This window comes from Accipiter gentilis, chromosome 3 (genome assembly GCF_929443795.1).
Source record: "Accipiter gentilis chromosome 3, bAccGen1.1, whole genome shotgun sequence".
Taxonomy (NCBI): Eukaryota; Metazoa; Chordata; class Aves; order Accipitriformes; family Accipitridae; genus Astur; species Astur gentilis.
The window spans coordinates 8,190,013-8,216,715 of NC_064882.1; the positions used below are offsets into that span (position 1 = coordinate 8,190,013).

The window sequence follows — 26,703 nt, forward strand, 5'->3', positions numbered from 1 at the left end:
TCAGTAAGAATTGTACCTACATATTGACTGAGTCTTACTTGTCCTGCTAAATTATTTAAGTCATGGGCAAATCCTGCAGTATCATTCAAAAGGAAAAATTGCACAACTTGTGTTTATTGCTGGGCATAATGCTAAAATACTTTTCCTTGCTCACCTGCTGTCAGGCACCCATAGCTACATTAAACACCTGTTGACTCCAGATTCACAGCACTGTCATTGAAATGAATTTTTTAAATTAACTCTTAAGTTTGATGGGCTTCTCTCTTGGCTGCATGAATGGCTGATCCTGTTGATTTTTTTGTTGTTGTTTTGCGATTTATGTTAATATGTCTTTCTTATAATGAAGCTTTAGGGCAAAATAATTTTTGGACTTCTATTATCCTCTGTCCCATTTAGTCTTCCTTTCCTTTCCTGCCCCACAAACCCACAGAAATACAATAAATTTTGTACCTTGTAGACATCTAGCTCTCCACATTGGTAATCAAAGCGAGTATAAAGCTCGTTAAGCATGGTGATAACCTGCATAGGTGAGCATTGGGAACAAATGGCAGTGAATCCAACAATGTCAGAGAAAAGCATTGTGACATTATTAAATTTCTTGGCTTGCACAACTTGCCCCTGCCACAGCTGCTGAGCAACCTCTCCAGGAAAAATTGAAAACAGAAGATCTACGGTCTTCTTCTTTTCTTCTTCAAGTGCTTGATGGGCCTGCTCAAGGGTTGCTTTTAGCTTTCCTAACCTCTTCTTCAGCCCATCCTGAGCTCTGGCCTGCTCTCCTATCAGAACAACATCTCTTAATGCATTGTGAATGGGAATATCTGAGAGGTACAATCCACGTCCTGTAAAATCTTCTAGTCTATCCACACAAGGTGATCCCAAGAATAGGATGGCACTGGATTCAAAAATATAGATCATTTGGCCTTTAAGATCCATTACCTGAAACAGTTAAAGAAACAAGAATTCATGCAAAACATGCATGGCAATGGTTTACAAGCAAGAAGTTTTAGAGGAATTACATTTTGCTGAAATGTAGGAAAATCAGACCGGTCCATAGTCCTTACATTTTCGTTTAGTTGCTTAAGATGAAATATGCAGTGCTAAATCACAGAGCCAACAAATAAGTTTATTTTGCTTGAGCCTTCTGGTACAAAAGTTAGGCCACAACTTCAGCATAAACACCTACTTATGTTTGAGTATCAGCATCAGTTTTAACTTAAGAAGAAGAGAAAAACAAAAAAAAAAGAATTTTGTGCATTTTCACCTATTGAGAAAATGTTACTATGGCCTATGAATTTCTGCTAATAACTCTAGTGTTTAATTCATGCACCACTTTCTTTGTAAGATAAAGTGAGAAAATCTGCTTTGATTTTATCATAGGACATTCAGTACTCACTGCAATTTAAAATTAAAGGCATAAATGGCAGAAATATCCCATTTTAATGATCTATAAAAGCAAAATATTTTGTGAAGTGTTTTTATGTCATTTCTGTATTCAGTTGTGTAATGTGCAAGGTGCTGCAGAGCTACACTTCACATTGCTTTGAAAGACCTTTTTTTGAAGAAAACCAGTTACTTGCTAATAGACATTTGCATATGTAAATTCATGCAAAAGCAATGCAGAATCTACTACCCCTTGTAATTATTAAACTGTTGCCTAGTGCAGAAACGGATCTGAGATGAAGTAGCTAATCAGTGCAACATTTTTTCCCATTTCATTAATAACTGGGTGAAACCTTTATTACCATTCTCCATTTAAGTTCTTGGAGTGTTGAGTCTGAACTGGTAATTCATCCTGGAGTGTCTTGGGTGTATGTAAGCTGGAATTCAGCTGGGGCCAGTGATGAATAAAAGCAGTCATTGAATATTCAATGTTTTTTACAGTCCCAGGTCATTTGCCACAGACCCAGCTTTGGCAAAAACAGTAAGTAATCCCATCAGCTGAAACTAAGTGGGACCTTTGGCAATTACATCTGATGAAAACATCAGAATATCAAAGATATCAAAATACCAGACACCAAAGGCTGAATGAGCACAGGAAATGTCTACTTCTTTCCCCAAATCCTAGAGCTGTTGTTTCCAGATGATTGAGGGGCACTTTGATAAAGCTTTCCCTGCTTTTTGGTCTTTGTGTTGGAGATGTCTTTATTTTCAGCAGCATGGCATGTCATTGGCTTTACCTCAATATACTGAGTTCATCAGTATTTCAAAATTATTTTTTTTAGTAAAATCAAGTTAGCAGTCAGATTTTACTTGTGTAAAAGTCCTAAAGCAGAATTTTGACTGAATATTGGCTTCAGAATCTGAATTACATTAGAGTGCCCTCAATAAATCATTATTATTCAGTTGTATGTGATGTTGAGAGGTAGACAATGCAAAGTGCACCATGTTTTGTGGCTATTTTAACTCTATCTGAAGAAAAAAAAAAATCCTCACAGAAGTAATGGTTATAAAAAGTCTCTTACCATGGATGATTTCATATCAGTATTATCCCATCTTCTGACTCGTACAGTAAACTGCATATTTAGCATTGTCATTATTCCACTGAAAGTGCAGCTTACTTTGGGAGTAAGAATTTCAAAATACTCTTCAAAATTGGGCTTAGCTTGAAATTCTCTCCTGGTCAAAAGTCTTCTTATCCCATTTCCAATTTGAAGAACTGACATATCCTTGTCAAACATAAAATGAAATGGGAAAGTCTTACAGAACACAGAGGCAGGAATCACAAGTGAAGACTGTGGTTTACATGGAGATAACGAAGGTTTTGCACTTTTGACTTGTATAGAGTACAGCAAATAAGGCTGATTAGCAAACTCAGTGCAGTCATTGTGAAAACAAGGAGGCATGAGCATCACTTCCACCTCAGTTTCATACAAAATATGAGCTGCTGCTTTAATAATACCAGATAGAATAAGACTCGTAATTTTCTTAGGAAAGAAATAATACACATTTAAGAAGTCCTGATCTTTCTCCAGGCATAATATGGAGGCATCTTCAAGTCTGTCCTTTTTTCCTGCTTCTTGGCTGTGGCCGCTCTGCTTCAGCAGAGTAGTGAAACTGTTCAAGAAGTCCTTAAGTGTTCCTCCAATAACCCCTAATATGTGTTCATCCTCTTCATAGCATATTTTGAATAGCTCTTCACCAAGAGATTCCTGTAGAGACTCCATGGGAACACCTGCATGAAACTACATTTTAGTCAGAACTGCACTCATCACACTGAATCTCAGGCTAACCTCCACTTTTTTTCATGCTAGATCAAATCAAATTAGCAATATCCTTCCCTGATTCAGCACTGACAGCTGAGGGACCTCTCATTTAGGCGTCCTGCTCTAACCAAAGACATACTTGTGTTGCCTAGAAAACAGGGAGACAATAGGTTGTAGTTTGGAAAGATCCAAGACTCACTGTTGTTTGTAGAGATGTAGACAGAATGAATGCACATTTTGGCACAGGCTTTAACCCAATTCCCTTATCTTGATATGAAGAAATAAAATAAGAATTTAAAAAGTTAAAATAAGAATAAAAATTAAGAGTAAAATAGGATCTGTGCACAAATGCAGATATAAGTACTATGCCTGATCCAATAAATTAAATGACCCTAGGAATATTCCAGGACACTGAGGCCAACTGGTACAGAACAGTGCACATCTTTGCTAGTAAATTTGTTTAAACAGGATAGCTGCATGCAGACTGACTGTGGGGAATGTTCCAACTCCCCAACCGTTACTGGAAATCATTTGGAAAAGTGTTATCTGTCACAAGCCAACTGTGTGCCAGCACCAGGGTAACAGTTTAGGTGTACAGACCATGTTTCAATTCCTGGAAATGTTAATTTACTATTACAGATGTAGCCAGACAGTTCCATATTGCAAATTACAGCAGTTCTCTTCCAACAGACTCCAGTCCTTCAGAAGATGAAAAGTATCAAACAGTTTTTCATGAGTATAAAATTGTAACTTATTACTGAATGTATGTTACAACTCCCTCTAGATGTTGGATTATAGGGGTGGATGATTTTATGACAGCTAAGAGATGAAACTCATCTCTTCAGCTCAAATTTTGACACTCTGAAATGTTAGTTGCAGAGATTACAGTTTAGGCTCTGTGTTGTCAGTATCACTGCAGCCCTTACATGGAAGAAATTATTCTTAGTAACAAGACTAATTTATATATACATATATAATTTTATATAGATAACTTACATATAATCTATATATTTTATATATTTATTATTAAACAAGCTTACATTACCTGCTGCATTAGCATGATCACTGATTATTTTTTCAAAATCTTCTCTATCCCCAGTTTTTCTGTAAAGATCATAAAAATGTAAATAACCCCCCTGAAAAATCAAGATATAACATAGTAAAAATAGTAACAGAAGTTAGCTTCCCTGTCTTTAATGTGTACAGACCAAGTTTTGCTGATCAAATAGGCAGGTTTTGATTAATTCAAAATAGGGTCTTGATAGGATCTTAGATAATCCAGTGCATTTGTGATAAATTAAAGTTTTAGTGGTCTGAGCTCAGATTATGGATTGAGGCCAAATGCTATAGACTGTCATTGATTAAAAGCTTTTAGGTTGCAACAGGGCTGGTTTTTGTTTGGTTTGGGTTTTTTGCTTGAAGCCATAACTATATTTCATAATGTATTGTAAAATATGATTGGAATTTATATTCAAGCATTTATTGGAATTACGTTGCATTACATTCAAAAGAGGTGAGAAGGTATTCTGTTTTGAGAGGAAATACCAATAGCAACTATTAACTTCAAAATTACTTGTTCATTGGTAGTAATCCGGATTCTGTGACACAAAACTTCAGCCCTCTGAATTCTCTGAGGTCAATAAATGTCAACCTGAATATCAGACCCAAAATGATAAGAAGGGCATGTAGCTTAGATTAACCTCCATAAAAGCAATAAGCTTTTGATACATGCTTTCTGAATGTCTTCACTTGAAATATCTTAGATATATTTACATGCAGAAGCAATAGAGACATTTAGATCTGTTTTACATTTGCATTATTACATAATTCAGAATAGCATAGTAATTTTTTGTTTCAAACAACTACTCCAGGAAGCAACACTTAATTAAAGATAGGGAAAATCTTCATATCAATAAGCCAGTCAGCAACTGCAATACACATCTGACCAGCTACCTTTGGTTTAGTCAATGCATGTAAAGTGCTTTGAAAATATAAACTATAATTTAAAAGATGCATTGTAATTACCTATTCTTATCAAGGTGTGCAACAGTGTAGTTTCCAACTTCATTATTTTCCTCCACTTTTGAAAGGAGATTTAAACGGAGGGGCTTATTTTTTCAGAGGCATTCAATAAATTGAATCCTCAATGTATAATGAGACACTAAGAAATTCTCACTCCCTACAAGGCTCAAATGATTAATATTGGATTAGAACTAAGGAGTGCTGAAAATCAAGCCGAGTTCCTCCAAAACAGAAAACAGAAGCCAACTGAGCCCAGTGAAAACATGTATGTCAGTATCTGTAGTAAGTATATGGTTGTTCACTGTATCAGAAGCCAATTATTTTTTTTTTTGTATAATACTAATCATTTGCATTTAAAATTCATTTCCTGGGATCTTAGAAACACTGGGCTAGATCCACATACCATCCTATCTACCTTTCCATCTATGCCTGCGTAGTCTCTTGAGTTCCTCCAAAACATTTGCTCATTTTAAAAAAAGTCTTTGGCTGTTTCCCTGCACAAATGGCTAAATATGCCCATTAAGTCAACTTTGTGAGAGATTTAAATATTTGTAAATACTTTAAAATAAAATAAATAATTATAAACTTACACTACATGAAATGTTACACACCAATTTGTCAAGATAACTGAAAACAGATTCCAGAACTGAAAACAGATTCCAGAAGTCCTGATTCCCAGTCACCACCCGAGTCCTTATGAACTGTCAGCAAAACATTGCTCTGAAGTTAGTTGCAAACCCATTACACATCCCTACCTGGTTTCTTTTATTCTGTGTTTTGCAAGTGTTCTCTGAAGTGCAAGATTAAGCCTTTCAAACTGGGGAAGAAAAGAAGGTATGTTGATTAAAATGTCATTGCTGAAAATTTAATCATAAGAATAACATTTTTATACAGAGAAGAATTACTTTGCTGTCTTTGGGACTAACATCTTTTTTTCAAGATGGTATAGATGTTAGAAACAGCATGTCATTTCTGTGTTCGAGGTTTAGTTTATGTTGATGTCTTCAGCTCTAGTACCACTATAATTAAGCCCCTTAGCTGATGTGCACCGGTGGTTGTGCATTTTAAATATAGTGATGCGCTTTACTTCCAAGTTGTCAGATGGCAATAAAGACAGTGCTGCTAAGAAATAAGTATAATTAACCCAACTTTCTATTATTACACATCCCCCCCCCCCCCCCCGCAAAAAACACCCTACCATGGATGCAACATGTAGAAAGAAATCTTTTTAATTTAAAATATTTTCTCCTAACAGAAAAAGGCAGTTATATTCTCCATTATGCCCACAGCAAAACATTAAAAAGTGGCTCTGCTAACTAGTTAACTTTTCTTGGGATATTAAGAGTTAAATTTTTTTCAGGGCAATTTTCAGAAGTCTCAAGATTGAAACTGCAAAAGGTAACAGAGTTGCAAATGCAGCTATAATCCAGATCAAGATAGCTTCTGTGCTTCAGATAACATCCTTTTCTGTTTTCAAGACTATAGCATTTCAGGACAATGTTAGAACCATTTATTTTATATTTGTAGAAAAAGAAGAGTTTTGTCTATGTATGCTGCAAACCCAAATATCCTCCAGATGAAAATCTAGTCACTGTAGATAACCTTTGTAAAAAGATTCCATAATAAAAGACCCTTTAGAGTATCCTGAAGATTTACCTTAATTCGATTTACCTTAACCTCGATCCCATGGTTCCATATCCCTTCTGTAGTTCCTAGTTGGAACTGATAAAACACTTTCCAAACATGCATATTTTAAATTGTTGGGGCCAGTAGAGGTGTTTTATGTATGGAGTCTCTGATCATTTGAAACCCAAACTTCCCATGAAGAATAGTACTATATTGCCATGATAGAATTTGGCTTTGAGGCTTGCTGTGGTCTGGCTTTTCTTTGGTTCTCATTCCCTGAAGAAACTAGCATTTTCTACTGCATCCTTTACTTGTATTTTTACTTTTACTTCCTATTTTCAAAAGGAAAGTTTGCACACATGAAGAAAATATCATGTGAAAGAAAGGCAGTATATTCTGGAGCCTTTTTCCAAGCAAAAATCTAAACTGAACAACTGTTCTACCATGTATATGAACACATTTATACTTTATACACATCTGTGTATAAAGTGGTACAGGAAGTGAAATGCCATCCAGTTCATTACTTATCTCTGAGCAATGTTCTCTATATTTCTGTAAACACCCAAAGGAGCAAATAAAACAATCTCATGCACTACATTATACCTCACATTTAATCAACAGTTATTCTGGATTCACTATGCCCTGAACTTCCATGCACAGCTCACTGTTTTCATGAGTTCATGAGTCAATAGGGGTCATGATGCAGCCCCTTTTTTTGAGTTTCCAATTGGAAAGAAGATGATGTTAGTCACTGATGGTTAAGTAAGGCACCATAAAATATCTAAGCAATGAAAAATATGTTTTTAAACAAGCAAACCCCTTCTATGGAGAACTGGGATTGGGAAAATTCTTACATCTTGACCCCAAATCAGCATGAGAACAGACTACTATACTTGGACAAAGCTCCAATGAATATGACTTGAATAACTGTAAATAACAGTGACAATAACCTCGAGCTTCAGTAGCTCCTGGGGTACATGGTCATAATATCCTTGACTTTACCAGGCTTTTGTCCCCGCTGATGAACTAGCCTATTGTGATTATACAATAGGCAGCTGCATACTTTTATACCACTCTTTAAAGAAAAAAAAACAACAATAATTTCATTAAAAATCCAACAAACAACTATATACTAGAAAAGCAATACAGCAATCATAACAACATAGAAAGGGTGCTTTGCCAGTTCATTCTTGAGTTAAAAGTCCTTTCCTTTATATGTTTAAAGATCAGTTTGAAGGGATGAATTTCTTCTGTGTAAGTGCAGCAGAGGTAAAAAGGGGTCTATCAAAAATTGATAATGTACAGTTTTTAAAAAAGGGTAATAGATGAAGAGTTGTGAAAACAGATCTGCAAATAGATTTAACCAAGCTCGAGCACATTTAGTAAGGTACACTGAATGTCAAGTAATAGAATTGTAATCAATCGACTATACAGAGTTGGCCATTTGCCATTTGTAGTCCCAATATATACCAGTCAGTTCCTTCATATTTTCCACAGAATTTGAGGCAAGCCCAAGTGTTGAATATTATGGAGCTTCACTTTTCATGTTCTTTTTACAGAGACAAACCATGGTATTCATCTTCACTCAAGCAAATGACTGTGCATGCACCTGTACCTGTTTGCAGTTATGTTGAGCAGAGACATAAGAATACCTTTGTGGTAAACACAGACAATAATGTTTTTAAAAATAGTATGGCAGGATGTTAGCATCATAACAGGTGAAAACGGCTATTTTAATTATATTGTGATAATGACTAATGTATGTAGCAGTACAGATTCAGTTAGGTGAATTGATGACATGACCACATAATTTACATAATTAGGTAGCCAGGCAGAGTTTCTCTAACTGTATCTCTATGTAAAAAATTGCTACAGAAATACATGGATTTATAAAGAAAAATTAAAATGATAGTGGAAGGTTGCAAATACAAGGCAAAAATATAGGGTAATACAGTGGAAGGCATGGTGTGAAGTGTACAAAACTGATTGTGGCAAAATTGTATCCAGAAGGAATGGAAAAGGATGAAATGAGGATTTAAACTATGCAGAACTACATAAGAACACAAACTCTGAAGTCAAAACAACTTTCAAAAGGCTCACGTCTAAAGGCTTGCATAAAATGCTTTTTAAATATTTAAAATTAAATGCTATTAAATTATTATTATTACTATGCAGTATCTATTTACCTCAGGAAAGATTAGTTTGCAGATGCTTTCAGTTAATGTGTGCAGGTACACTCTACTTCTGCTCGTCTTCCTCTGTGGAAGTTTTCCTTGAGCATCTTTTTCATGAACTTCTTTGCAGATGGGCAAAGCTGCTCTAGAGCTGTTTTCTGTGCAGTCCTTGTCATGTTCCTCAGTAATGTGACTTTGAGTCAGTAAGGAGAAAGGACATTCCCCTGTGATCTTCAAGTCTTTCAGTTTTGTACAGAACATACTGTACAAAGTCCTTCTCTTGAGATTAAAAGTACTTGGCTTTGTGTTTTATAGTTTTCTGTTTACTAACAAGAGCAGGAGATGCCAGAATAGTAGATAAGGCAACCACTGTGGAAGATTATTGGAGGCTATAAATCACCACAGGAGCAAATGTGTGCCCCTACAAAACAAGAAGAAAGAAAAAAAAATTAAAAACATTTATTTTCTCTTCTAAATTCCCGTGATGTGACAGTTTTATCATATGTGCATTAAAATAATGGCTTTCCTGAGCAAAGCACTTAAGCTTATGTGCCATTTTAAGCATGTAATCCCTCCTGACTTCAGTGCTTTCAGGTAATTAAAGTTACATGCATGGTTAAGTTCTTGGCTGAATTGGGGCTCTAGTGATTAAGGCAGAGGAGTTGTTTTATCTGATATCTCTTTGGTCACACTGATGGATGAGGTTTCTGAAAGTGAATTATTCTTAAAGCAAAATTCTAATGAGAAAACCTTTTTAATTCTTCATAAGCAGCTATTAAAAACTACCTGATACGGCACAATGAAACTGATTTGTTATGGATACTTAAATCTCAATTTAATTGATGACCAAGATACCCTTTCTGTAATAAAGAAATGTATGGCTAATGTTAGTACTTGCACTTCTGGAACAGCAAACCATCCAAGACCAAAGGTTAGTGCCTCATTAAAAGCCACTGACTGGTGACAAATACTGTCATGGGAATTTAGCCACATACCTGATGTAGTTGCGTGGAAACACCAAGGGATTTTTATGCTTTTGAAGGTGATATCTTTTAAACAACACCAACACATTAAAAAAAACGGCTGAACTTTTCATTTTAATAATTGTTCTGTTTGTTACATTTATTTCAGTGAGACTTAATCTGAAAAAGGCTTTTCCCTTAAGGGCTTCATTTTCTATTGACTGTATCTCATTGAATCAGATTCCCTCATCCTCATATAATACTCTAACAAGGTAATCCCTGAGAGCTTTTGACAACTCTGGAAGCAGCTGAAGTATTACATTTGTCTCTTGGGAGATCCAGTATAATAACTATTTCTTTCAGAGGCACTATGGCTTTAATCTGCCTGTGCATCACACTGCTTACTCCTGCCCCTGAGATACCCAAAGGGCATTTAGGGCCACACAGAGACTGTACCAGGGTTAAAAATAGCTAACGCCCTGATACAGGTTATCAGCTGCTTCTTTTGAAACAGCTTGAATGAATGGCACAGCAGAGGAGTGCTGCAGACCCAGCACGAGTGGCACGGATAAGAGGAGAAACAGGCAGAAGCTACTTTGGCTGGACCTGCTGCTGAAAAAAATATATTTGGCAGAAAAGGCCCTCTTAAAGTATGCTGCAATACTGATGGTGTCAGGCCAGCTTCTAGGGGACATCTATCAAAATTATTAAAGTATTATTTTAAGAACCAATAAACATAATGCTAAGAACAACAGGCTGAAGAATGTTTACATAACATTCTATATTTCTGATTTCCGTTTCTACACAGAAACTCATTTGTTTCTACTGCATGGATATCAGTAATGCTTTATTTTTTATTGCTGAATACTGTTGTGTAGGAAATGAGGCAGTGAAAAATTTCAGGCAAGAACCACACTCACAATAAATAAATATACGTAATACTTTTATTTATAATGCAAGCATTGTTATGTATTTGTAAAAGTATTTTTATTCAGGAGCCATTATACAACCTTGTATTACTTTACTAAAAAAAGAAAAGCAGAAAAGAACCACCTTTTCTGTAATTAGACTGATTTGTGTACTGAAATAAACTGTTAAGGGAAATAGTACCAAAAATACATATGTGCACCATCGTCAAATGATAAAAAAATTTATGGCTTTGATGGATCTCACATATATACTCACGTGGTTTGCTGAATTTGGGCCTTAAATTTCAAGACAAATCTTGAATTTATAAAATAACACTACTAAAATTTTAAAATAAAGTATACCAGCATCTTTGAAGAAAAAAAATTTCTGAAATACATTTTTAAAAAAAAAATGTATAATAAAACATTTAAAACACCTCCCAGTGAGTAGAATACTGCATTTGTATGTGCTGCTATTTAAAAAAAAAAAAAAGAAAAAAAAAATTTCTCTTTCTGTGAAGAATGTAAGACTTAATTAATGGTTAAATTAGATACCAACAAATATTTACTGCATCTGCACTAAACTAAGAACAAAAGAAGTGAATGACCTTCAGCAATTACCAATAGTTTTCATGTTTGGGTTTTTTTTCCTGCTGGTGAAACTATTTCTCTGTTTTTAGAAGACAATAATCTGGAATTATTTGGGAGTTCACTTCCATGCTAGCATATTGTATTTTAATTAAATTACATTTGATGTGGTAGGAAAAATATCCAGGCAGGTAGAATCAGCTCTGCAAAGAAGTGTTGTCATTGTTTTACACCTGGAAAACCTGAAGTCTCCAGAAGCTGCCAAGTGAGAAAGAGAGGTCCTAGAAGATGGTCATGGGCCACGACTTATTCAGGAGCAAAATGGGCACTGATGTGAAGGTCCCTGAGTCGATGAAGCTGCTGGACATGCAGCTACTGTGTCTGCAGCTTCTTTTTGTAAGATAGCCTGCCATTCTTTGTGCTGCATGACATCCACATTCAGCCTTTTCCTGCCCTGGTGGGGACTGGAATCCGTGCCCTTGCTCTGAACATGACCTTGGGCTCCTGCCAATTGCTATTTATGATAAAATCATCATTGATTTGGAAGAAAGATGAGATCCATGATGTTTCTAGTAATAATAATGTTGTACAAAACCAGTATCATTAATGTACAGATCTTTAAATTCCAAATCATGAAGACACAGTTCCTAAAGAAAGCTTCCCACAGAACTGTTTTCTAAGTATCCTGAAGTTCTTGTTTTCCCAGTGTCCTGGTTTCAGCTGGGATAGAGTTAATTTTCTTTCTAGTAGCTGGTATAGAGTTATGTTTTGGATTTATTGTGAGAATAATGTTGATAACACACTGATGTTTTCAGTTGTTGCTAAGTAGTGTTTAGACTAAGTCAAGGATTTTTTAGCTTCTCATGCCCAGCCAGTGAGAAGACTGGAGGGGCACAAGAAGTTAGGAGAGGACACAGCCAGGGCAGCTGACCCAAACTGACCAAAGGGGTATTCCATACCATGGGACATCACACACAGTATATAAACTGGGGGGAGTTGGCCCGGGGGGGATCACTGCTTAGGAACTAACTGGGCATCGGTTGGCAATTGCATTGTGCGCCACTTTTTTTGTATATTCCAATTCTTTTATTAGTATTGTAATTTTTATTATCATTATCATTATTATTATTTTCTTCCTTTCTGTCCTATTAACTTGTCTTCATCTCAACCCATGAGTTTTACTTTTTTTCCCCCGATTCTCTCCCCCATCCCACTGGGTGTTTGGGGAGTGAGAGAGCAGCTGTGTGGTACTTAGTTGCCAGCTGGGGTTAAACCATGACACACAGAAAAAAATGGGATGGTCCTTTGATAACATATATCCCAGTTCAAAACCCGTATCAACTTCATAGGCATAACAATTTTCAAGCAGTGGCCAGTTCAAGACTCCTCCTGACCTCTGTAATGACAAAACCCCCTAAACCACATCTTTAAAGAAACAAAGTAGAAAACCTAATTCCATGAGACTTCAAATACTGAAAAAAACATGCATATACTAGGTCTTCCTTTATTAAAACATCAAGTTTGCATCTGGTATCCTAAGTGCATCTTGTACTTAATATAACTAAAATTCAGAAGAATGTCTATTGTGATATAGGAAAACCTGTCTCACTCAAACAGTAATTAGACAGTGATTTTAAAGGTCTGACAGGAGAACAATAATGAATTGCCAGTGTAGAGTTTACAGAAGGAATTTCAGCAGTATAATGGACCTTAAGAAGGTATAAGAAAAGCTGTGATGTGTGCCATCATCTAAGTCAAATGTTTGCAGATGTGTTTGAAGAATGAGGAACACCAGCCTTTCCATTGTTCACAACGTTTTAAGACATTTTCTGACCACAAAAAAAAAAAAAAAAGAAAATACTAAGAAACATGGGAAAAGGTTCTGGGTTTAATTCCTCTCCAAACATGCTTTAAGAGAGCTCATCCCAGGGGAGCAGCAGTGTTTAATGTGAATTCTCCATCTCTGCCATATTAATTGCTGTCATAATTTACCTTGGGAAGCAAATTGAAAATTAAAATTAAATAATCAGCCATGAGATCAAACTACAAGCAACCAATTTATTCAGTGTCTGGCTGAATGCAACACGGCACTATGCCACTCAGAAAAATTAAGATGACTTTACATAGTATAGTCATAGCAGCAGAATAACTTAACAGTGCTCAAAATGCTTTGTGCAAACATTTCATTGTATACTTACATCTATACTTGTCTTACAGCCAAAATGCCTTCCTGTATGCTTCTCTGTACTAGTTGCTTCTGAATATTTTCCTCTGCTAAAACATTTCCTTGACAGTGCCATGATATATGGTGCAATGAATCAATCACACAGCAAAACACCCTACTATTAACACAGCCATTTATAAGAATTAAGCAATACCAATTGTTAACAGTAGCTAAAGGTGGTTTATAATCTTAGCTTATGGACATGGCACAAAAATTAGAAGCAACATTAAATACTTTTTTCTTATTACAAGCAGCATCCTTTGCTCAGAGTAGGACAGATTATGGTATTATGCTATAATGTCACTTTTTTATTTTTAATCATACATACCACTTTGTTAGGTGAACTGCTGCAAGTTGAGCAAGAATTAAAACAAAAAAAAAAAGTTTGTTTTGCAGCACTCGGAAGATACCACTGACTGGATCTAACTTTCTGCAGCATGAGAGTGATTACAGCACTTGTAGGAGCTCAGTGTGGTCTGGGAGCCATTGCCTCAACAGAAGCAACTGTTAACTTCTGTCTTGCCTTTATGTAAAACGGAGGCTTGCAATTCCCACTCAGCTCTATAATCTCTGTGGGATTCAGAAACTATTGCTTTTTGCCCCTTGCCAGTTAGTAGGCCTCTGCGCAGAGCAAGGCAGGAACTGTTACTTTTACGCACAGGCAAAACACAACCAGCTTCTAGTGAGACAGGTTAGTACCCATCACCCTATCACTGGCACCTCATTGTGGATTCAGCTGTTGTGCCTGTCAGCAGAAAAACACAGGGAAAATAGCTAAATCCTATCATTGTGTTTTATTAGTCTGAAGTGCAATATCTGCACTTTATTTTTTCTGCTTCAAGTGCTGTGTGTAGCAACAGAATCAAAGCCCTGGTGATTTGTCCGTTTCCACGGATTTTGAGGAGGCTTCTAAATACACAGAGAAAATTGCTCAAGTCTGCATCAATGTATAAATTAATATTTTAAGAAGTCAATACAAGTATTTATTAGTCTTATTAAATCCTGTACAAATAAGTAGCCTTTCTTCGTCTGCTTTATTGTGAAACATGTTCAGAGTGCACACACCTTCAAAGCATTAATTTGTTTGGGTATGGCTGCTTTGGAGAGCACAAGATGTAAGTAACTGGAGGAGACACGCAAATCTGTTTACAAGTTTCTAAGTGGTACTGAGTCATACCTAATAGAAAACTGCCAATTGTTGACTTAGGCAGAGGACATCTTGGAAAAGATGTGTCCTTCGGAAGAGGAGTGAGATGTTTTCCTGTATCTCCCCAGTCAGAGACCAACCCATCAACTGAAATTTGAAGATGCCTCATTTACCCCTTTCCAGTAATTTGGTCCTGTTGTTAACACAGTAAATACATTTGCTAACCTACCTGGGGATAACTGTGTCATTACACAAGAATAATTTAAAAACTGTATCATATGTAACTTGCATATTAGGTGAAGTGCACAGTAGGGATAGGTTTTCTAAATCTGCAGCAGCAACACAAATGTGATGAAAATATTAATCAGACCAAATTGCATAAAGAATATAACTCTATAAAAAGAAAATTGCAAAGCCAAGGAGTTGAGGTCTAGGAAATCCCAAATATAGGTGACCATTCAATCCCAAATCATTACCCTTATGTAGATACGGGCTTTACTTACATTACAAAGTAGGACCTTTTTTTCCAGCAAGATTCTAGGCTCTTTCACAGCACAGTATTTTGGTACTTGAGCAAAGGCAATAACTGATGAAAGGGCTGTTGTCCTCTCTGTAGATCAGGATAAGACATGACATTGGACAGTGAACTTCACTATAATCTACTGGTACCCAAGAAATTACTAGATTCAGCAATCTCAAATTCCACTCTAGCTCTCAAAAGGAATATGCTTTGTCACGCATTAACTTTTCTGCTTGTTCCCCCAAACTTCAACCCTTCTTTTTGACAAGTCATCCCTAGTTCTGATCTGTCTGTATCCCAGAGCCCTTTAGAGTAGCCTTACCATTTTTTCTCCAAAGCACTAATTGCCATTGTGTGCCATGCAAGCCCAGTTAAGTGTCCTTACTGCCAGACAAAGCTCTGTTTGGGGCTATTTCTAAGAGTATACTCAAAACTTTTCTGTAAGTCACAGCATACCTTTGATAGTAAGGAAATACCACAGCACACCACCACACTTACTGAACTATGTAGTGGAATTGCAGTGATTAACAAGCTAAGTACAAGGTAGTAAAGCGGCTATGACAAAATAATACAAGTCATAGCAATCAGTTATTATTTTAACAGTCCAAACATTTTAGTAAATCCAAATTCAGTATTGCAACTTATGCCAGTGACTACCCTATATGACTGCTCAGGGCAAGCTACAAAATCTAGACCTTGCTTACAAGAAAGACCTTCTCCCACATTGTGGAATTTCTTCACCTTTTCTACCTTTTTCTCTTTATGAAGTGTTTTAAGAAACAGAAACACTATCAAGTGTTTCCTCTGTGCTCCAAGTCGAATGGATCATGATCTGTGTTGCTGCAACATTAAGACAGCTACCAAGCCAGGAGATGAAGAAAATATTTACCTTTGTTTTCTGAGAAGAAAATAAGTTATCTCCTTTTCCATCTTGTCCCTTTTGTAATCAGCAGAAAATAGGTTTCACGGAATACATAAGTAAACTTCAAAACTGCTAATATGTCTCATTTTAAGGTCATCATGAGACAGACATTTCTGCTGCTTTAAAATATTACCATTTGTGTAATAACACTAAGTTTTATACCTTGATAGAGAAACCAGTGTTCTTAAAGACAGGGAAAACCCCTAGTTTTAAAGTATCACTGAATTTCTGATACTGATTTTGTGACTGACTCATTTCCCTCTAATGGTTTGAAGCAAATCCCTGGATCCAAATACAGCCCTGGGAGAAGCCCAGACTCCAGATGCGAAAGTTATATTGCAGCCACATCTTTGGTTTCAATTAAAGGCACAGGGGCAACCCTAATTACTGCAACCCTGTTTTGGCATGTAGCTAAAAGAAGGACTGATTCCCAAATGCTGCTTATAAAATATATATTTGTCATTTTAAGTATCACATGTACTTTCATAGGGTAAATATTTTTCCTATGCTAGGACCAAATATCAGGGAGGCACGCTGAGAAGATAGCGTGGGAAAAATACTCTCTTCCTGTGAGTCAACGCTATCTGTGAAAACACTCCATAGCAAGCCCAGCAGGCAGCCTCATAGCACCCGAGTCTCTGCTTCCCGGCTCCTGCGCTCAGGTGGAAACAGCAGCCCTTGGTTGCGGCACATCCTCGCACCCTCACCCGGTCCGAAGCATGGCTTGTACCACCAGCTAAGCAACTCGTCATGGAGACACTACCCCCGAAAATCCCAGCCTCCTTACACTGTGGGAGCTCTTGAGGTTGACTGCTCATGGGCATTTTTCCTGAGGCAGAGCTAAAGATACCTCACAAACACCAGAAACAACCGGCTGTATGCAACCATGACACATCATTTCAGTCGGGGTTTTTTGTGGGTTTTTTTTGAGAAATCCTGATATTGAACTGACGTAACTGGCGATACCTCAAGTGATCCGGGTACCCAGATGAGGAAGCAATTGAAACAGCAAAACCAAAACCAATCCAAAGTGTCTGTAAACTATTCTCACACTTCAAAGGAATGCATTTTAAATATAGCATTTAATCTGCATTTGCAGTCCGTCAAAGTACAATACTTTCATGGAAATTGTAAGAGGAAAGCTAAGAAATAAATATATGTCTTCAGAACCCTTTCTTTTCAAGAATTAAAATTTGTTGTGAGGACATGCGGTGTTCATGACAGTTAGCAGGAGTTAAATGTGAAGACTGAAGTCTTGCCCATAGCCAATGGAATGTAAATTAGAATCCACAAAAGGAGAAGGGCTGCGATTCTAGAATATGAAGTCATCGTTGTGCCTACTGCTTCCTTCCAAATACCTACTTACTGCTGAATCTCTCAAACTTACCAATGCATATAACTTTACTCATTTAACTGGACCTCTAACTTCAAATGTCTGCAAAATCTGATTTTTATTTAGTTCATAGATCAAAAGGTTTTTTAGGAGCAAAGACAGTAAAAAATAATCGTAATTATTCTATAATAAGAGTGAAATCTAACAACTTTTCATCTCACCCTATTTTTTACTGAAATCTTTAGCTAGTATTCATGACTTAGCCAGGTTTGCTGCATCTTCTATAAAAATGAAACAATAAACTATTTAAAAATTCCAAATTTCTAATGCATGAAGTAACTTCTCATTTGAGAACCATGGTCTGGATTAACTGTGAAGCATCTTCAGAGATGATAAAATAATTTTCATACTTCTTCAAGGACTCTTATCTTGCTAAGACTTGTACATGCATGTATTCATCTAACTGAAGTTGAATGTGGGTAACTGTTTACACAACTGACACAAAGGTTTGCATAAATAGCATTATTGTTATTGTTTTCCCAAAGATACTGGAGCATTGTAGAGCAATATAAAACATTGATTGTAGTGTCTTATAACAGTGCATATGGTTAAATATTCCCTTTGTGTTCACAGCTTTAAATTATAATGGAACAGCAAGCTTTATAAATAGAAGTAATAAAAGTTTTATAAATAAAAGTACTAAAAGTTTCTCTGAACGCTATAGATCTTAGAGAACTGTTTGAAAACTAGGTCTGTAGAAAGCAAAGTGTTTCATTAGTAGATTTCAATCGCAGAGTTTTCTGAGTGAATATTTGCCACCTGCCACTACAATATCTACGAAATCATTTTCACACTGAAAATCACTGACAACTACCTTTCATATTTATTCATAGTTAAGCACTCATGCCAACTCCCATTGAAATCAATAGCAGGTTTCTGGATATAGCAGGAGTAGGATTAAACCTAACAAGTCTGTGACAACAGTGTCAACAGAAATACTGATTTGCATGTTTTCTTATTTTTGAAGCAAAACACGGCCTTAGCTTTTTTAATCTTGGGTTTTTGCAGGTAGGTGTTCAGTTGTATGGTAAACACAGAACTGAGGTCATTTGAGATTCTAGAAAAGTTAAAAATTATGCATGGGAAGCTATACTATAACAGGAACTTCTAATTAGTGAAAATGGTTTATCCTGCAGCAGCAAAGTCATGTCCTTGTAATTTTTCTGATAGGGGAAAAAAATACATTGATTGAAGAGGTGTATTCAACGAGAATAGATGGTTGAAGAGGTGTTTTCACAGCCATCATGCAGCTACTGATTCTGCTCTAGCTAGAGCCCATGGCAAAGAAAGCAGCTCCGAAGAAGAGACGAAATCAGCTACTTTCCCAATTGTTCTCTTCCATGGTATCTGCAGGGCAGGACCAGCAGGCACCTGCCCTTTGATTAAATGCTTACAGACATTTTCTGCTACAAAATATGTTTAAAATAACTGAAATTGCTGATTTGGCTATGTGCACTGTAAATTAGTACCTTCATTTTTTATTTTGCTGATTGACTTGTCATTTTTCACACAATGTATGGGCAGCTATAGGTATTCACAGCCCATCCCTTTCAAAATCTGCTATTTTAAAAAACATTTGAGTACACAAAAGCAGTGGATCTTACCTTTGAAAAGCACAGTTCCAAAGGCTATCAGCACATCTCACGAGGCTGAATGCTCTAGGAATACATTACAATACCAGTTTTCCTGTTGAGTATATCACTTAGTTGCTTTTCAATACTCTTCCGGAAAATAGAGCAGATATGCATTGAAAGCAGAGAAAGCTAAGTAAATATGGTAAATATGTGAATTTATATTGTCTTTAAAAACACAGGCTTCTTTTTTCACTAAAATGATGAAGCAAAGTAAAGATAAGAAGTTTTATGAAATACCAAGCTTGCACATGTGGTATTCAAATAAATTAATATTGTTAATTAATGACAGTAAAAATGCACTTAATGACTAACACTAGCCTTCTGTGAGTGTATACCACCTCTGTAACAAAACTAAAAATTAAATAAATCGAGAAGCAGATTTTGGCTTCCTGTAGAATGTTCAATCTGTGATGCTTGTTATTGTCTCCAGTGCAATTGCTGGAGTTATCACAGCTACTGATCTTTCAAATCCTTCTGTTCCATTTATCCTACTTTTCTTTTAAGCATGTGAAAGTAATCAAATTGCATGCACAAGGTGTTTCTCAGATTACTTTTGCACAGGAAAAGTCAGCACATGCAAAGCGTGACCAGCAGGTCAAGGGAGGTGATTCTGCCCCTCTACTCCGCTTGCATGAGACCCTTGCCGTACTGCATTCAGTTTTGGGGTCCTCAGTACAAGACAGACATGGACCTCTTGGAGCGAGTCAAGAGGAGGGCCACAAATATGATCAGAGGGAGGGAACATCTCTCCTATGAAGACAGGCTGAGAGAGTTGGGGTTGTTCAGCCTGGAGAAGAGAAGGCTCTGGGAACACCTTATTGCAGCCTTCCAGTACCTAAAGGGGGCCTACAGGAAAGCTGGAGAGGGAGCTTTTACAAGGGCATGTAGTGATAGGACAAGGGGTAATGGCTTTAAACCAAAAGAGGGTAGATTTAGGTTGGATGTAAGGAAGACATTCTTTACTGTGAGGGTGGTGAGGCACCAGAACAGGTTGCCCAGCGATGTTGTGGATGCCCCATCCCTGGAAGTGTTCAAGGCCAGGCTGGATGGGGCTTTGAGCAACCTGGTGTAGTGGAAGGTGACCCTGCCCATGGCAACGGTGTTGGAACTAGATCATCTTTAAGGTCGCTTCCAACCCGAACCATTCTATGTTTCATTCTACAATGACAACAGCAGGGAGAAGGCGGCATGCAAAACTAACTCAGAGGTAACTGCCATATTCACCACATATTCTGTATGTGGAACTTCCCCTTGGCCTTGGTGGCAGTTTGATGAAAAGACTGAGGAGAAAATGTGGCCCTGTGGAAAAATGAGCTGAAAATATTTATGGGTTATTCAGCTTTGACACATCTATTTAAAAACAAAAGGAATGTGTGGGATAGACTAACAGAAATCTAGGTTATTCAGATATAGAAATATGAGATCCTTTAAAAAGAAATTTCTCAAGTCATTAATAAAATGTAGCTTCTTGTTTTAATAATATTTTCAGTGAGAATCAGAGGATTATTGAGGCATTGATCATGATGCAAAGGAAAATACATGACATATATGCTACTTTTCCAGACCTGCAGTAGTGCTAAACAACAGAGAAAAGATCCATGCTTATAGCTAAAAAATATTATCAAGTAGTATAAGCCTCATTCAGTGCTGCTCCCCCAGTTATAACAGATGCATTTAGAAAGATTCAGCATGTTTCAAACAGTGCGTTATACTGATTCAAGTGCATTAGCTGTTGAATTGCAGCTTCTTGTTACAATATCAAAGCTGAATATTAAATCCCACAAAAATAAAAATAATGTCATCCAGCTTTTTTGAAACTCTAGTGTCTGCTTCAGTTCTGGGTATTTTAATGCCAGAGTGCTAGGCACAGACTGGCACAGAAACATATGCTTGGCTCGAAATGCTTGTAAATTCTATTGAAATTCATTGATTTCTGTGGCAGGCATTTCAGATTAACAGAGATTAAACAGATTAAAAGATTTGGAGGAATGGAAATCCAAGAAAGGGTTAACAACACAGTGCAGATCTCTGATCAGATGTTCCAATCACCAGCCTCTAATTTGAGCTACGAATTCAGGGTTTAAATATGGAGGTAAATTAAATGTATTTTAATCATAAGGTTTCTCCTTCTACTTTTTCCACAAACTTTTGTGACTTTTTTGGGCAAGGCCCTCAGGTCTTTCTCTCATTGGGAAAATGCAGATAATTTTTCCATAAAACAAGGGAGATGATTTCACCAGAGGACTTGGACTTTCCAAAAGACCAGAATCATATGAAAAACTCTTACCAAAAAATATATTTGTCATCCAAACTAATATGCTTCTGTGGTACAGAACCTGAACTTTGTGCATTCTATGAACCACAGAGTAATATTCCTAGAGTTATTCTAGGTAGAGTACCTAGAGCTGTCCACAGTTCTTCATCTCACAACCTGTATAACTGCACTGACTGCAACGATGTTAACATCACAGTATTCTTACCAAAGTCTGAAAGATCAAAGCTTTCCTCCATTTCTCAGATAGCATAGTTTTTCTCATTTATCGTAGCATTATTTTGCAATATCTGAGAGAGAAAAAGGAGAGAAGGGAGATACAGACAGAATAAAGGAGCAAGGAGGAAAAACCAGAATAAAGTAGAGAAGGAAGCCTACAGAAGGACACGAAAATTTAAAAATCCATAAGAAAGAAGGAAAACATGGGAAATAGAAGAAAACAATTTGCAAAGGCACAAGACAGTTCTCTTACGATATACTGCTTTTTTTCTTGTGGATTGCCACAAATCCCCTGAAGTATGGTAGGTACTTATGCAAATAATTTTTCTGTAATCTGTCAGTATAGCCTATAGAAAATGTTGAAATGATAATTTCAAGGACCTTTGCAGCAATATTTTAGATTTTAGGGGAAATTTTTTCATGGTAGTTACAGCTTGTGTTTCAACCAACTCTGTTGGTTATATATTACTCTCTGTTGCACAATTAAGGAAGGATATGTGTTTATCACCCTGATTTGGCTGCCAAGATCCAATTTTTAGTTTCAGTGGTTTACCTCGCTGGCATCTAATGGGAGGCAGGGACTGACATACCATGTTTTGCTGCACTGTTTGATGAGGTTACCCTGTGTTAATAAAGAAGCAAGAACTTTCTAGAATTTGACATTTCATATGTTATTTTCTAGTATTTTGTTTTAAACGGCACTGATTTGTAAGTTAAAGGCCAGGTACATGTCGTGTCTGATTTAAGGTTTCATAGTTTTACATTTTATTTTTTAAAGATATTTATTTCACTTCTCTTTAATAATATGTCTATAAGGAACCTCTTTTCTCTCTCCGTCAGGCCTTCTCAAATACCAGTTAGTGCTGCACAGGCATCTGAGAACCCAGGATGGGAGCACTACTTACCTGGCTTGCTTGAAGTCCCTGACCTGCATTCCAGTGAGGCATCACAGAACTGCACTACTGTCAGCAATCACCAGTAACTGCAAGCCAGATGTTCTTCCCACTGCATCACTGCAGAAGGTAAGAGACCGTAAAGGCACTCAGTTCTTAGTTCAAGGTGTGGCAATGTATGCTTCGGTGCTGGGAGTCTTTGGGTGTCAGTCCTCAGGCACAATGAGGATGGAACACAGCTTGAGAGTCTTGTTCTTAGAGGCTAGTGAGAGCATCAGCTAAAGAGAAGTAGCAGCAGGTAGGCATATGGAAATGACAGCTGACCGATGGACATTAAGTGCCAGTCTTCCTTGAAGGCTGAAATATGAACCCTGAAGTGGCAGGCAATGACTTCAGAGGGTCTTGGCTGCATTGCCCTTACTGAGGTAATGGGGTCATCTCAGATTTACTTTGTTGAGAACCAAAACTAATATCAAATCTAATTGAGAAGCATCTTTGTCTCAACACTTCAGCCTGTGCAATGATAGATAAACTACCCAGATACCATAACACTCACTTTTAGTGTAGGAGCTGTTCCACACCCAAGGCCCATCATGTACTATTTCCCACCAAAATGTTGAAGAACAATCACTCTGTATGTTTCGTTTTCTTAATCTGTAAAATGGGTATCCACACTGAACTTCTTGATAAAACAAATCCCTTAACAAATAATAGGTTCCACCTCTGTTTTTGTGTATGTGCACAGAAAGGGGATGCTACATAGGAAGTTCTCCATTTTTCTAGAAATGCATGAAATTCCATGATGAAAAGGCTGAGAGGCTGTGTGTATAGTTGGAGCAGAGGGAGGGAATGAGAGGCATGAGTTCCTAGAGGACATAACCAGAGACCTAAGTTTAAGGACAAAGAACGGTAGTATCTCTTTCATGAAGAATCTCCTGCCAGGATGAAGACAATATTTTAAGCCTTTTGGTATTCTGGACCATCTGGAAGCACCGTCAATCTCATGGAGTGTGCACTCTCAGCAGGTAAAAAAAAAAAAACGAGGGGAGGAAAGAAAGTTTGCTGGACTGTGTATAGTCTTCCTTTACATGGGGTCAGAAACCTTCGACATTTCTGCTTACAGATTAGGTGATGCTGAAAATTCAAAATATTTGTTTTAAATATTTGTACCTGGCAAGTTCCGACAAGACAAAAGCACTAACTTTACAAGTATGACAAGTGTCTCCTGTGACAATGGAGAAATGAAGTTCTCACAGTATCACAAGTATCTTTGCAGAATATTCATGTTGTAACCTTTGTTCTGGGTTTTCAACTCTGTTTATAACAGGCATCTAAATCCCACACTGCCCATAATATATTAAACTGACAACAGGACTGCATTCCTAAGTAATGCAGCTTCTTTGCTGAAAGACAGAGTACCAAACCTAAGCTTAGCATTAAAGATCTGAATGCATTTATTAATATTTTACTAAAGATTATGAGTGTCTTCCATGGTTGTAGAGTAACAGTTGAGAAAGAAAAAAGTGAGGATATGTTATATAAATACTTGCATAAACTGCCTTTTTTTGCATATTTATTCCAGCATTAGACAGATCAGCCATTTACAATACAGTACGTTACAGCAACTGCAATAAAATCCAACTGTATTTTTTTAAATACATCAACCCCATTAGATGCTTTTCTGCCACTACTACTCTCATTTCAGTTTATCTTATTTTCTCCCTATTTCAATTTATTGCTAAGAAAAATCTGCCCACAACATGGGCAGGGATAGATGTTCTTTTTTAGCTTTTACTACATGTAAATCATAATCCTGTATTCCATCAGGACTCCTTGTTCTTCACCGCTTCAAAGCCTATTTGAAAAGATACTTTTACATTTTAACCCCCCTCTATCTATCGCTTAAACCTATTTTTGCTTAGAACTTAGCATTGCTTAGAACTGCAAATTATTTTCAAAGAGAAACTGGAAGGAAGATATCATGAAACCACATTTTATATACTATGTTATATTATATTAATCAACAATTTTAAACATTTTTTACTGGTATTTCCTAGAGCTAGTCTCTAATCTTCCAAGAGAGAATAATTATTCTGTCATGATGCCTATCTCTATCTCATGCATGGTACAGTTGCGCACTTCAAACTTTGACTAAGCCATGACTCTGTTGGTTCTAAAATTTACTAGGTTATGGTCAATGACTTTTTCCACGTACAGTTGACTATCATGCTGCATCTCCCACAGATCGGGAGCATGTGACATGCTGAGTAAGTGCAGAGCTGATCTATGTTGATACTAATTTTCAGATCAACTGTAGATTTTCAGAGTGATACTACAAATGTAGTCACTGCCTCATGAGCTTATCAGAATCTTTTGCAAGCCATGCCCAACTCATGACTGAAAGATTGGTCTCTTCTATGCTATTTCATTGCCACCACACAACCAAATGTTTTTTGTCTGGGAAGGGCATAATTTCATCACCTTTTAGCATTCATGTAGGCCACTATTCAGTCAGTGAGATTGATAACTTGGTCAACATGTGAAAATTCTTATGGAGCCTTTGCTCAAACTCAATTACTGGTATTTAACCTTCTGTCTGGTGAGTTCATCCTTGGGCAGGTTGCTCAGAAGAGAAATTGTGCCAATGTTATCTTGCATTCTGCTTTTTCTCTATTGCTGTTGCTAGGTGTATTACTTGTTTAACCTCCCAGAGGGCCTAAATTAACACCAGGGCCATACACAAATATACAGTAAAAGATGATGTTTGAGCTGAAGGGTTTGCCCTCTGAATAGCTAAGACAGAAAAATGGGATATGAAAGGAAGCATTACGATGCTTCTTTTAGAAGTGGGGAAATAAGGCATGCCAGAGATCACAAAAGAAAGACTGCAGCTGAGCTAAGAAGTGAATCCAGATCTCTTAAACAGAGTTGCACCAGTCTTTTTGGCCAGGAGTTTAGTAGATCTGAATGATTTACAAAAATCAAAAATTATTTATAAAAATTTGCAGCCAGATTTAAAAAAAAATATGGGATTGAAACACTTGCACATTTCTACAAGTGAAATTCAAATAGATTTTGCAGGTAGGATTCATAAAAGGGTGTAGGTGCTACATATAAAAGCAGAACAAGGAAGGTATCCTCACCCTATAGCTTCATGCCTGACACACACCAGGTTTAACTTCATTCCCTCATTTCTGAAGGCTCTGTAATTGCTTATAGGAAAGGCATTTCCTCTTGGCTGGTTTTATTAATATCATGCAACCTGTTGGGGAACCTTTAACTTTAAGTGCATCAAAATAAGCATTTAATTCAATCTAAAATTAATTGTAATTATTCCTGTCATGATTTCCTGAAGTTTTTGAGAAAAAAAAATATCAGTTCCACATTGACCAAAAACCTTGCTAAGCTTCTTAAGCCACAAGACTATCCTTCCTTTCACACCATTCTTCCCACGTGGAAATTGTAAATTCCTACCTCTAAACATGCTTTGTGAATTCAATGGACTAATGGGTATATTTTTACCAAAATTTGAACAGTTTATCAATCCACCAAATATTTTTCTCAATATGAGGAGAGTGGTTTTGCACTCTCAGCTTGCCAGTGCAAATACACAACTATGAAGACAATTTCGGCAAAAATTAAAAAAAAGTAATTTTAAAGTTAGATTGATGCATGCTTTCTCCAAAGACATGGAAATTTTGCCATTTTTAGCAGTGCTATTTAAAACAGTAACTGCAATGAGTATTTTAGGCTCCAGGGTGCCTGCAGTCAGGACTAGGGAGCCACACAGCTATTAATATAAGCAGACACCCCTCCCTATTAACCACAAGACAGCAACTGGGTATATTGTCTTGTGTTTTCAAATCACAGAAATAATTATGAGCAAATGCAAAACCCCAATTTTTCCAGGCAACAAAGTGGAAATCTTGCTGAGGTGTTCCTCCACTGTAGTCAGCCTTTTACTAATGCTCTTTCATGTGTGAAGAGTTTCTGTAT

General features: G+C 36.8%; 1 protein-coding gene across 3 annotated transcripts in view; it reads right to left on the bottom strand.

The window, feature by feature from the left end:
- GUCY1A1 (guanylate cyclase 1 soluble subunit alpha 1) overlaps positions 1-26,703 on the bottom strand; it is a 40,170-nt gene that overhangs the window by 7,952 nt on the left and 5,515 nt on the right. The window contains exons 1-6 of one of the 3 annotated variants that reach the window (XM_049793658.1): positions 19,294-19,377; positions 9,038-9,446; positions 5,981-6,042; positions 4,249-4,307; positions 2,463-3,172; positions 451-936 (exon numbers count right to left, since the gene is read on the bottom strand). In XM_049793658.1, the coding sequence (XP_049649615.1) occupies positions 451-936; positions 2,463-3,172; positions 4,249-4,307; positions 5,981-6,042; positions 9,038-9,286 (1,566 nt within the window). In that variant the 5' untranslated portion in view covers positions 9,287-9,446; positions 19,294-19,377. Of the gene's footprint in view, positions 1-450; positions 937-2,462; positions 3,183-4,248; positions 4,308-5,980; positions 6,045-9,037; positions 9,447-19,293; positions 19,378-26,703 lie in introns of those variants that run through there. The other 2 variants (XM_049793651.1, XM_049793667.1) reach the window with 2 other exon arrangements.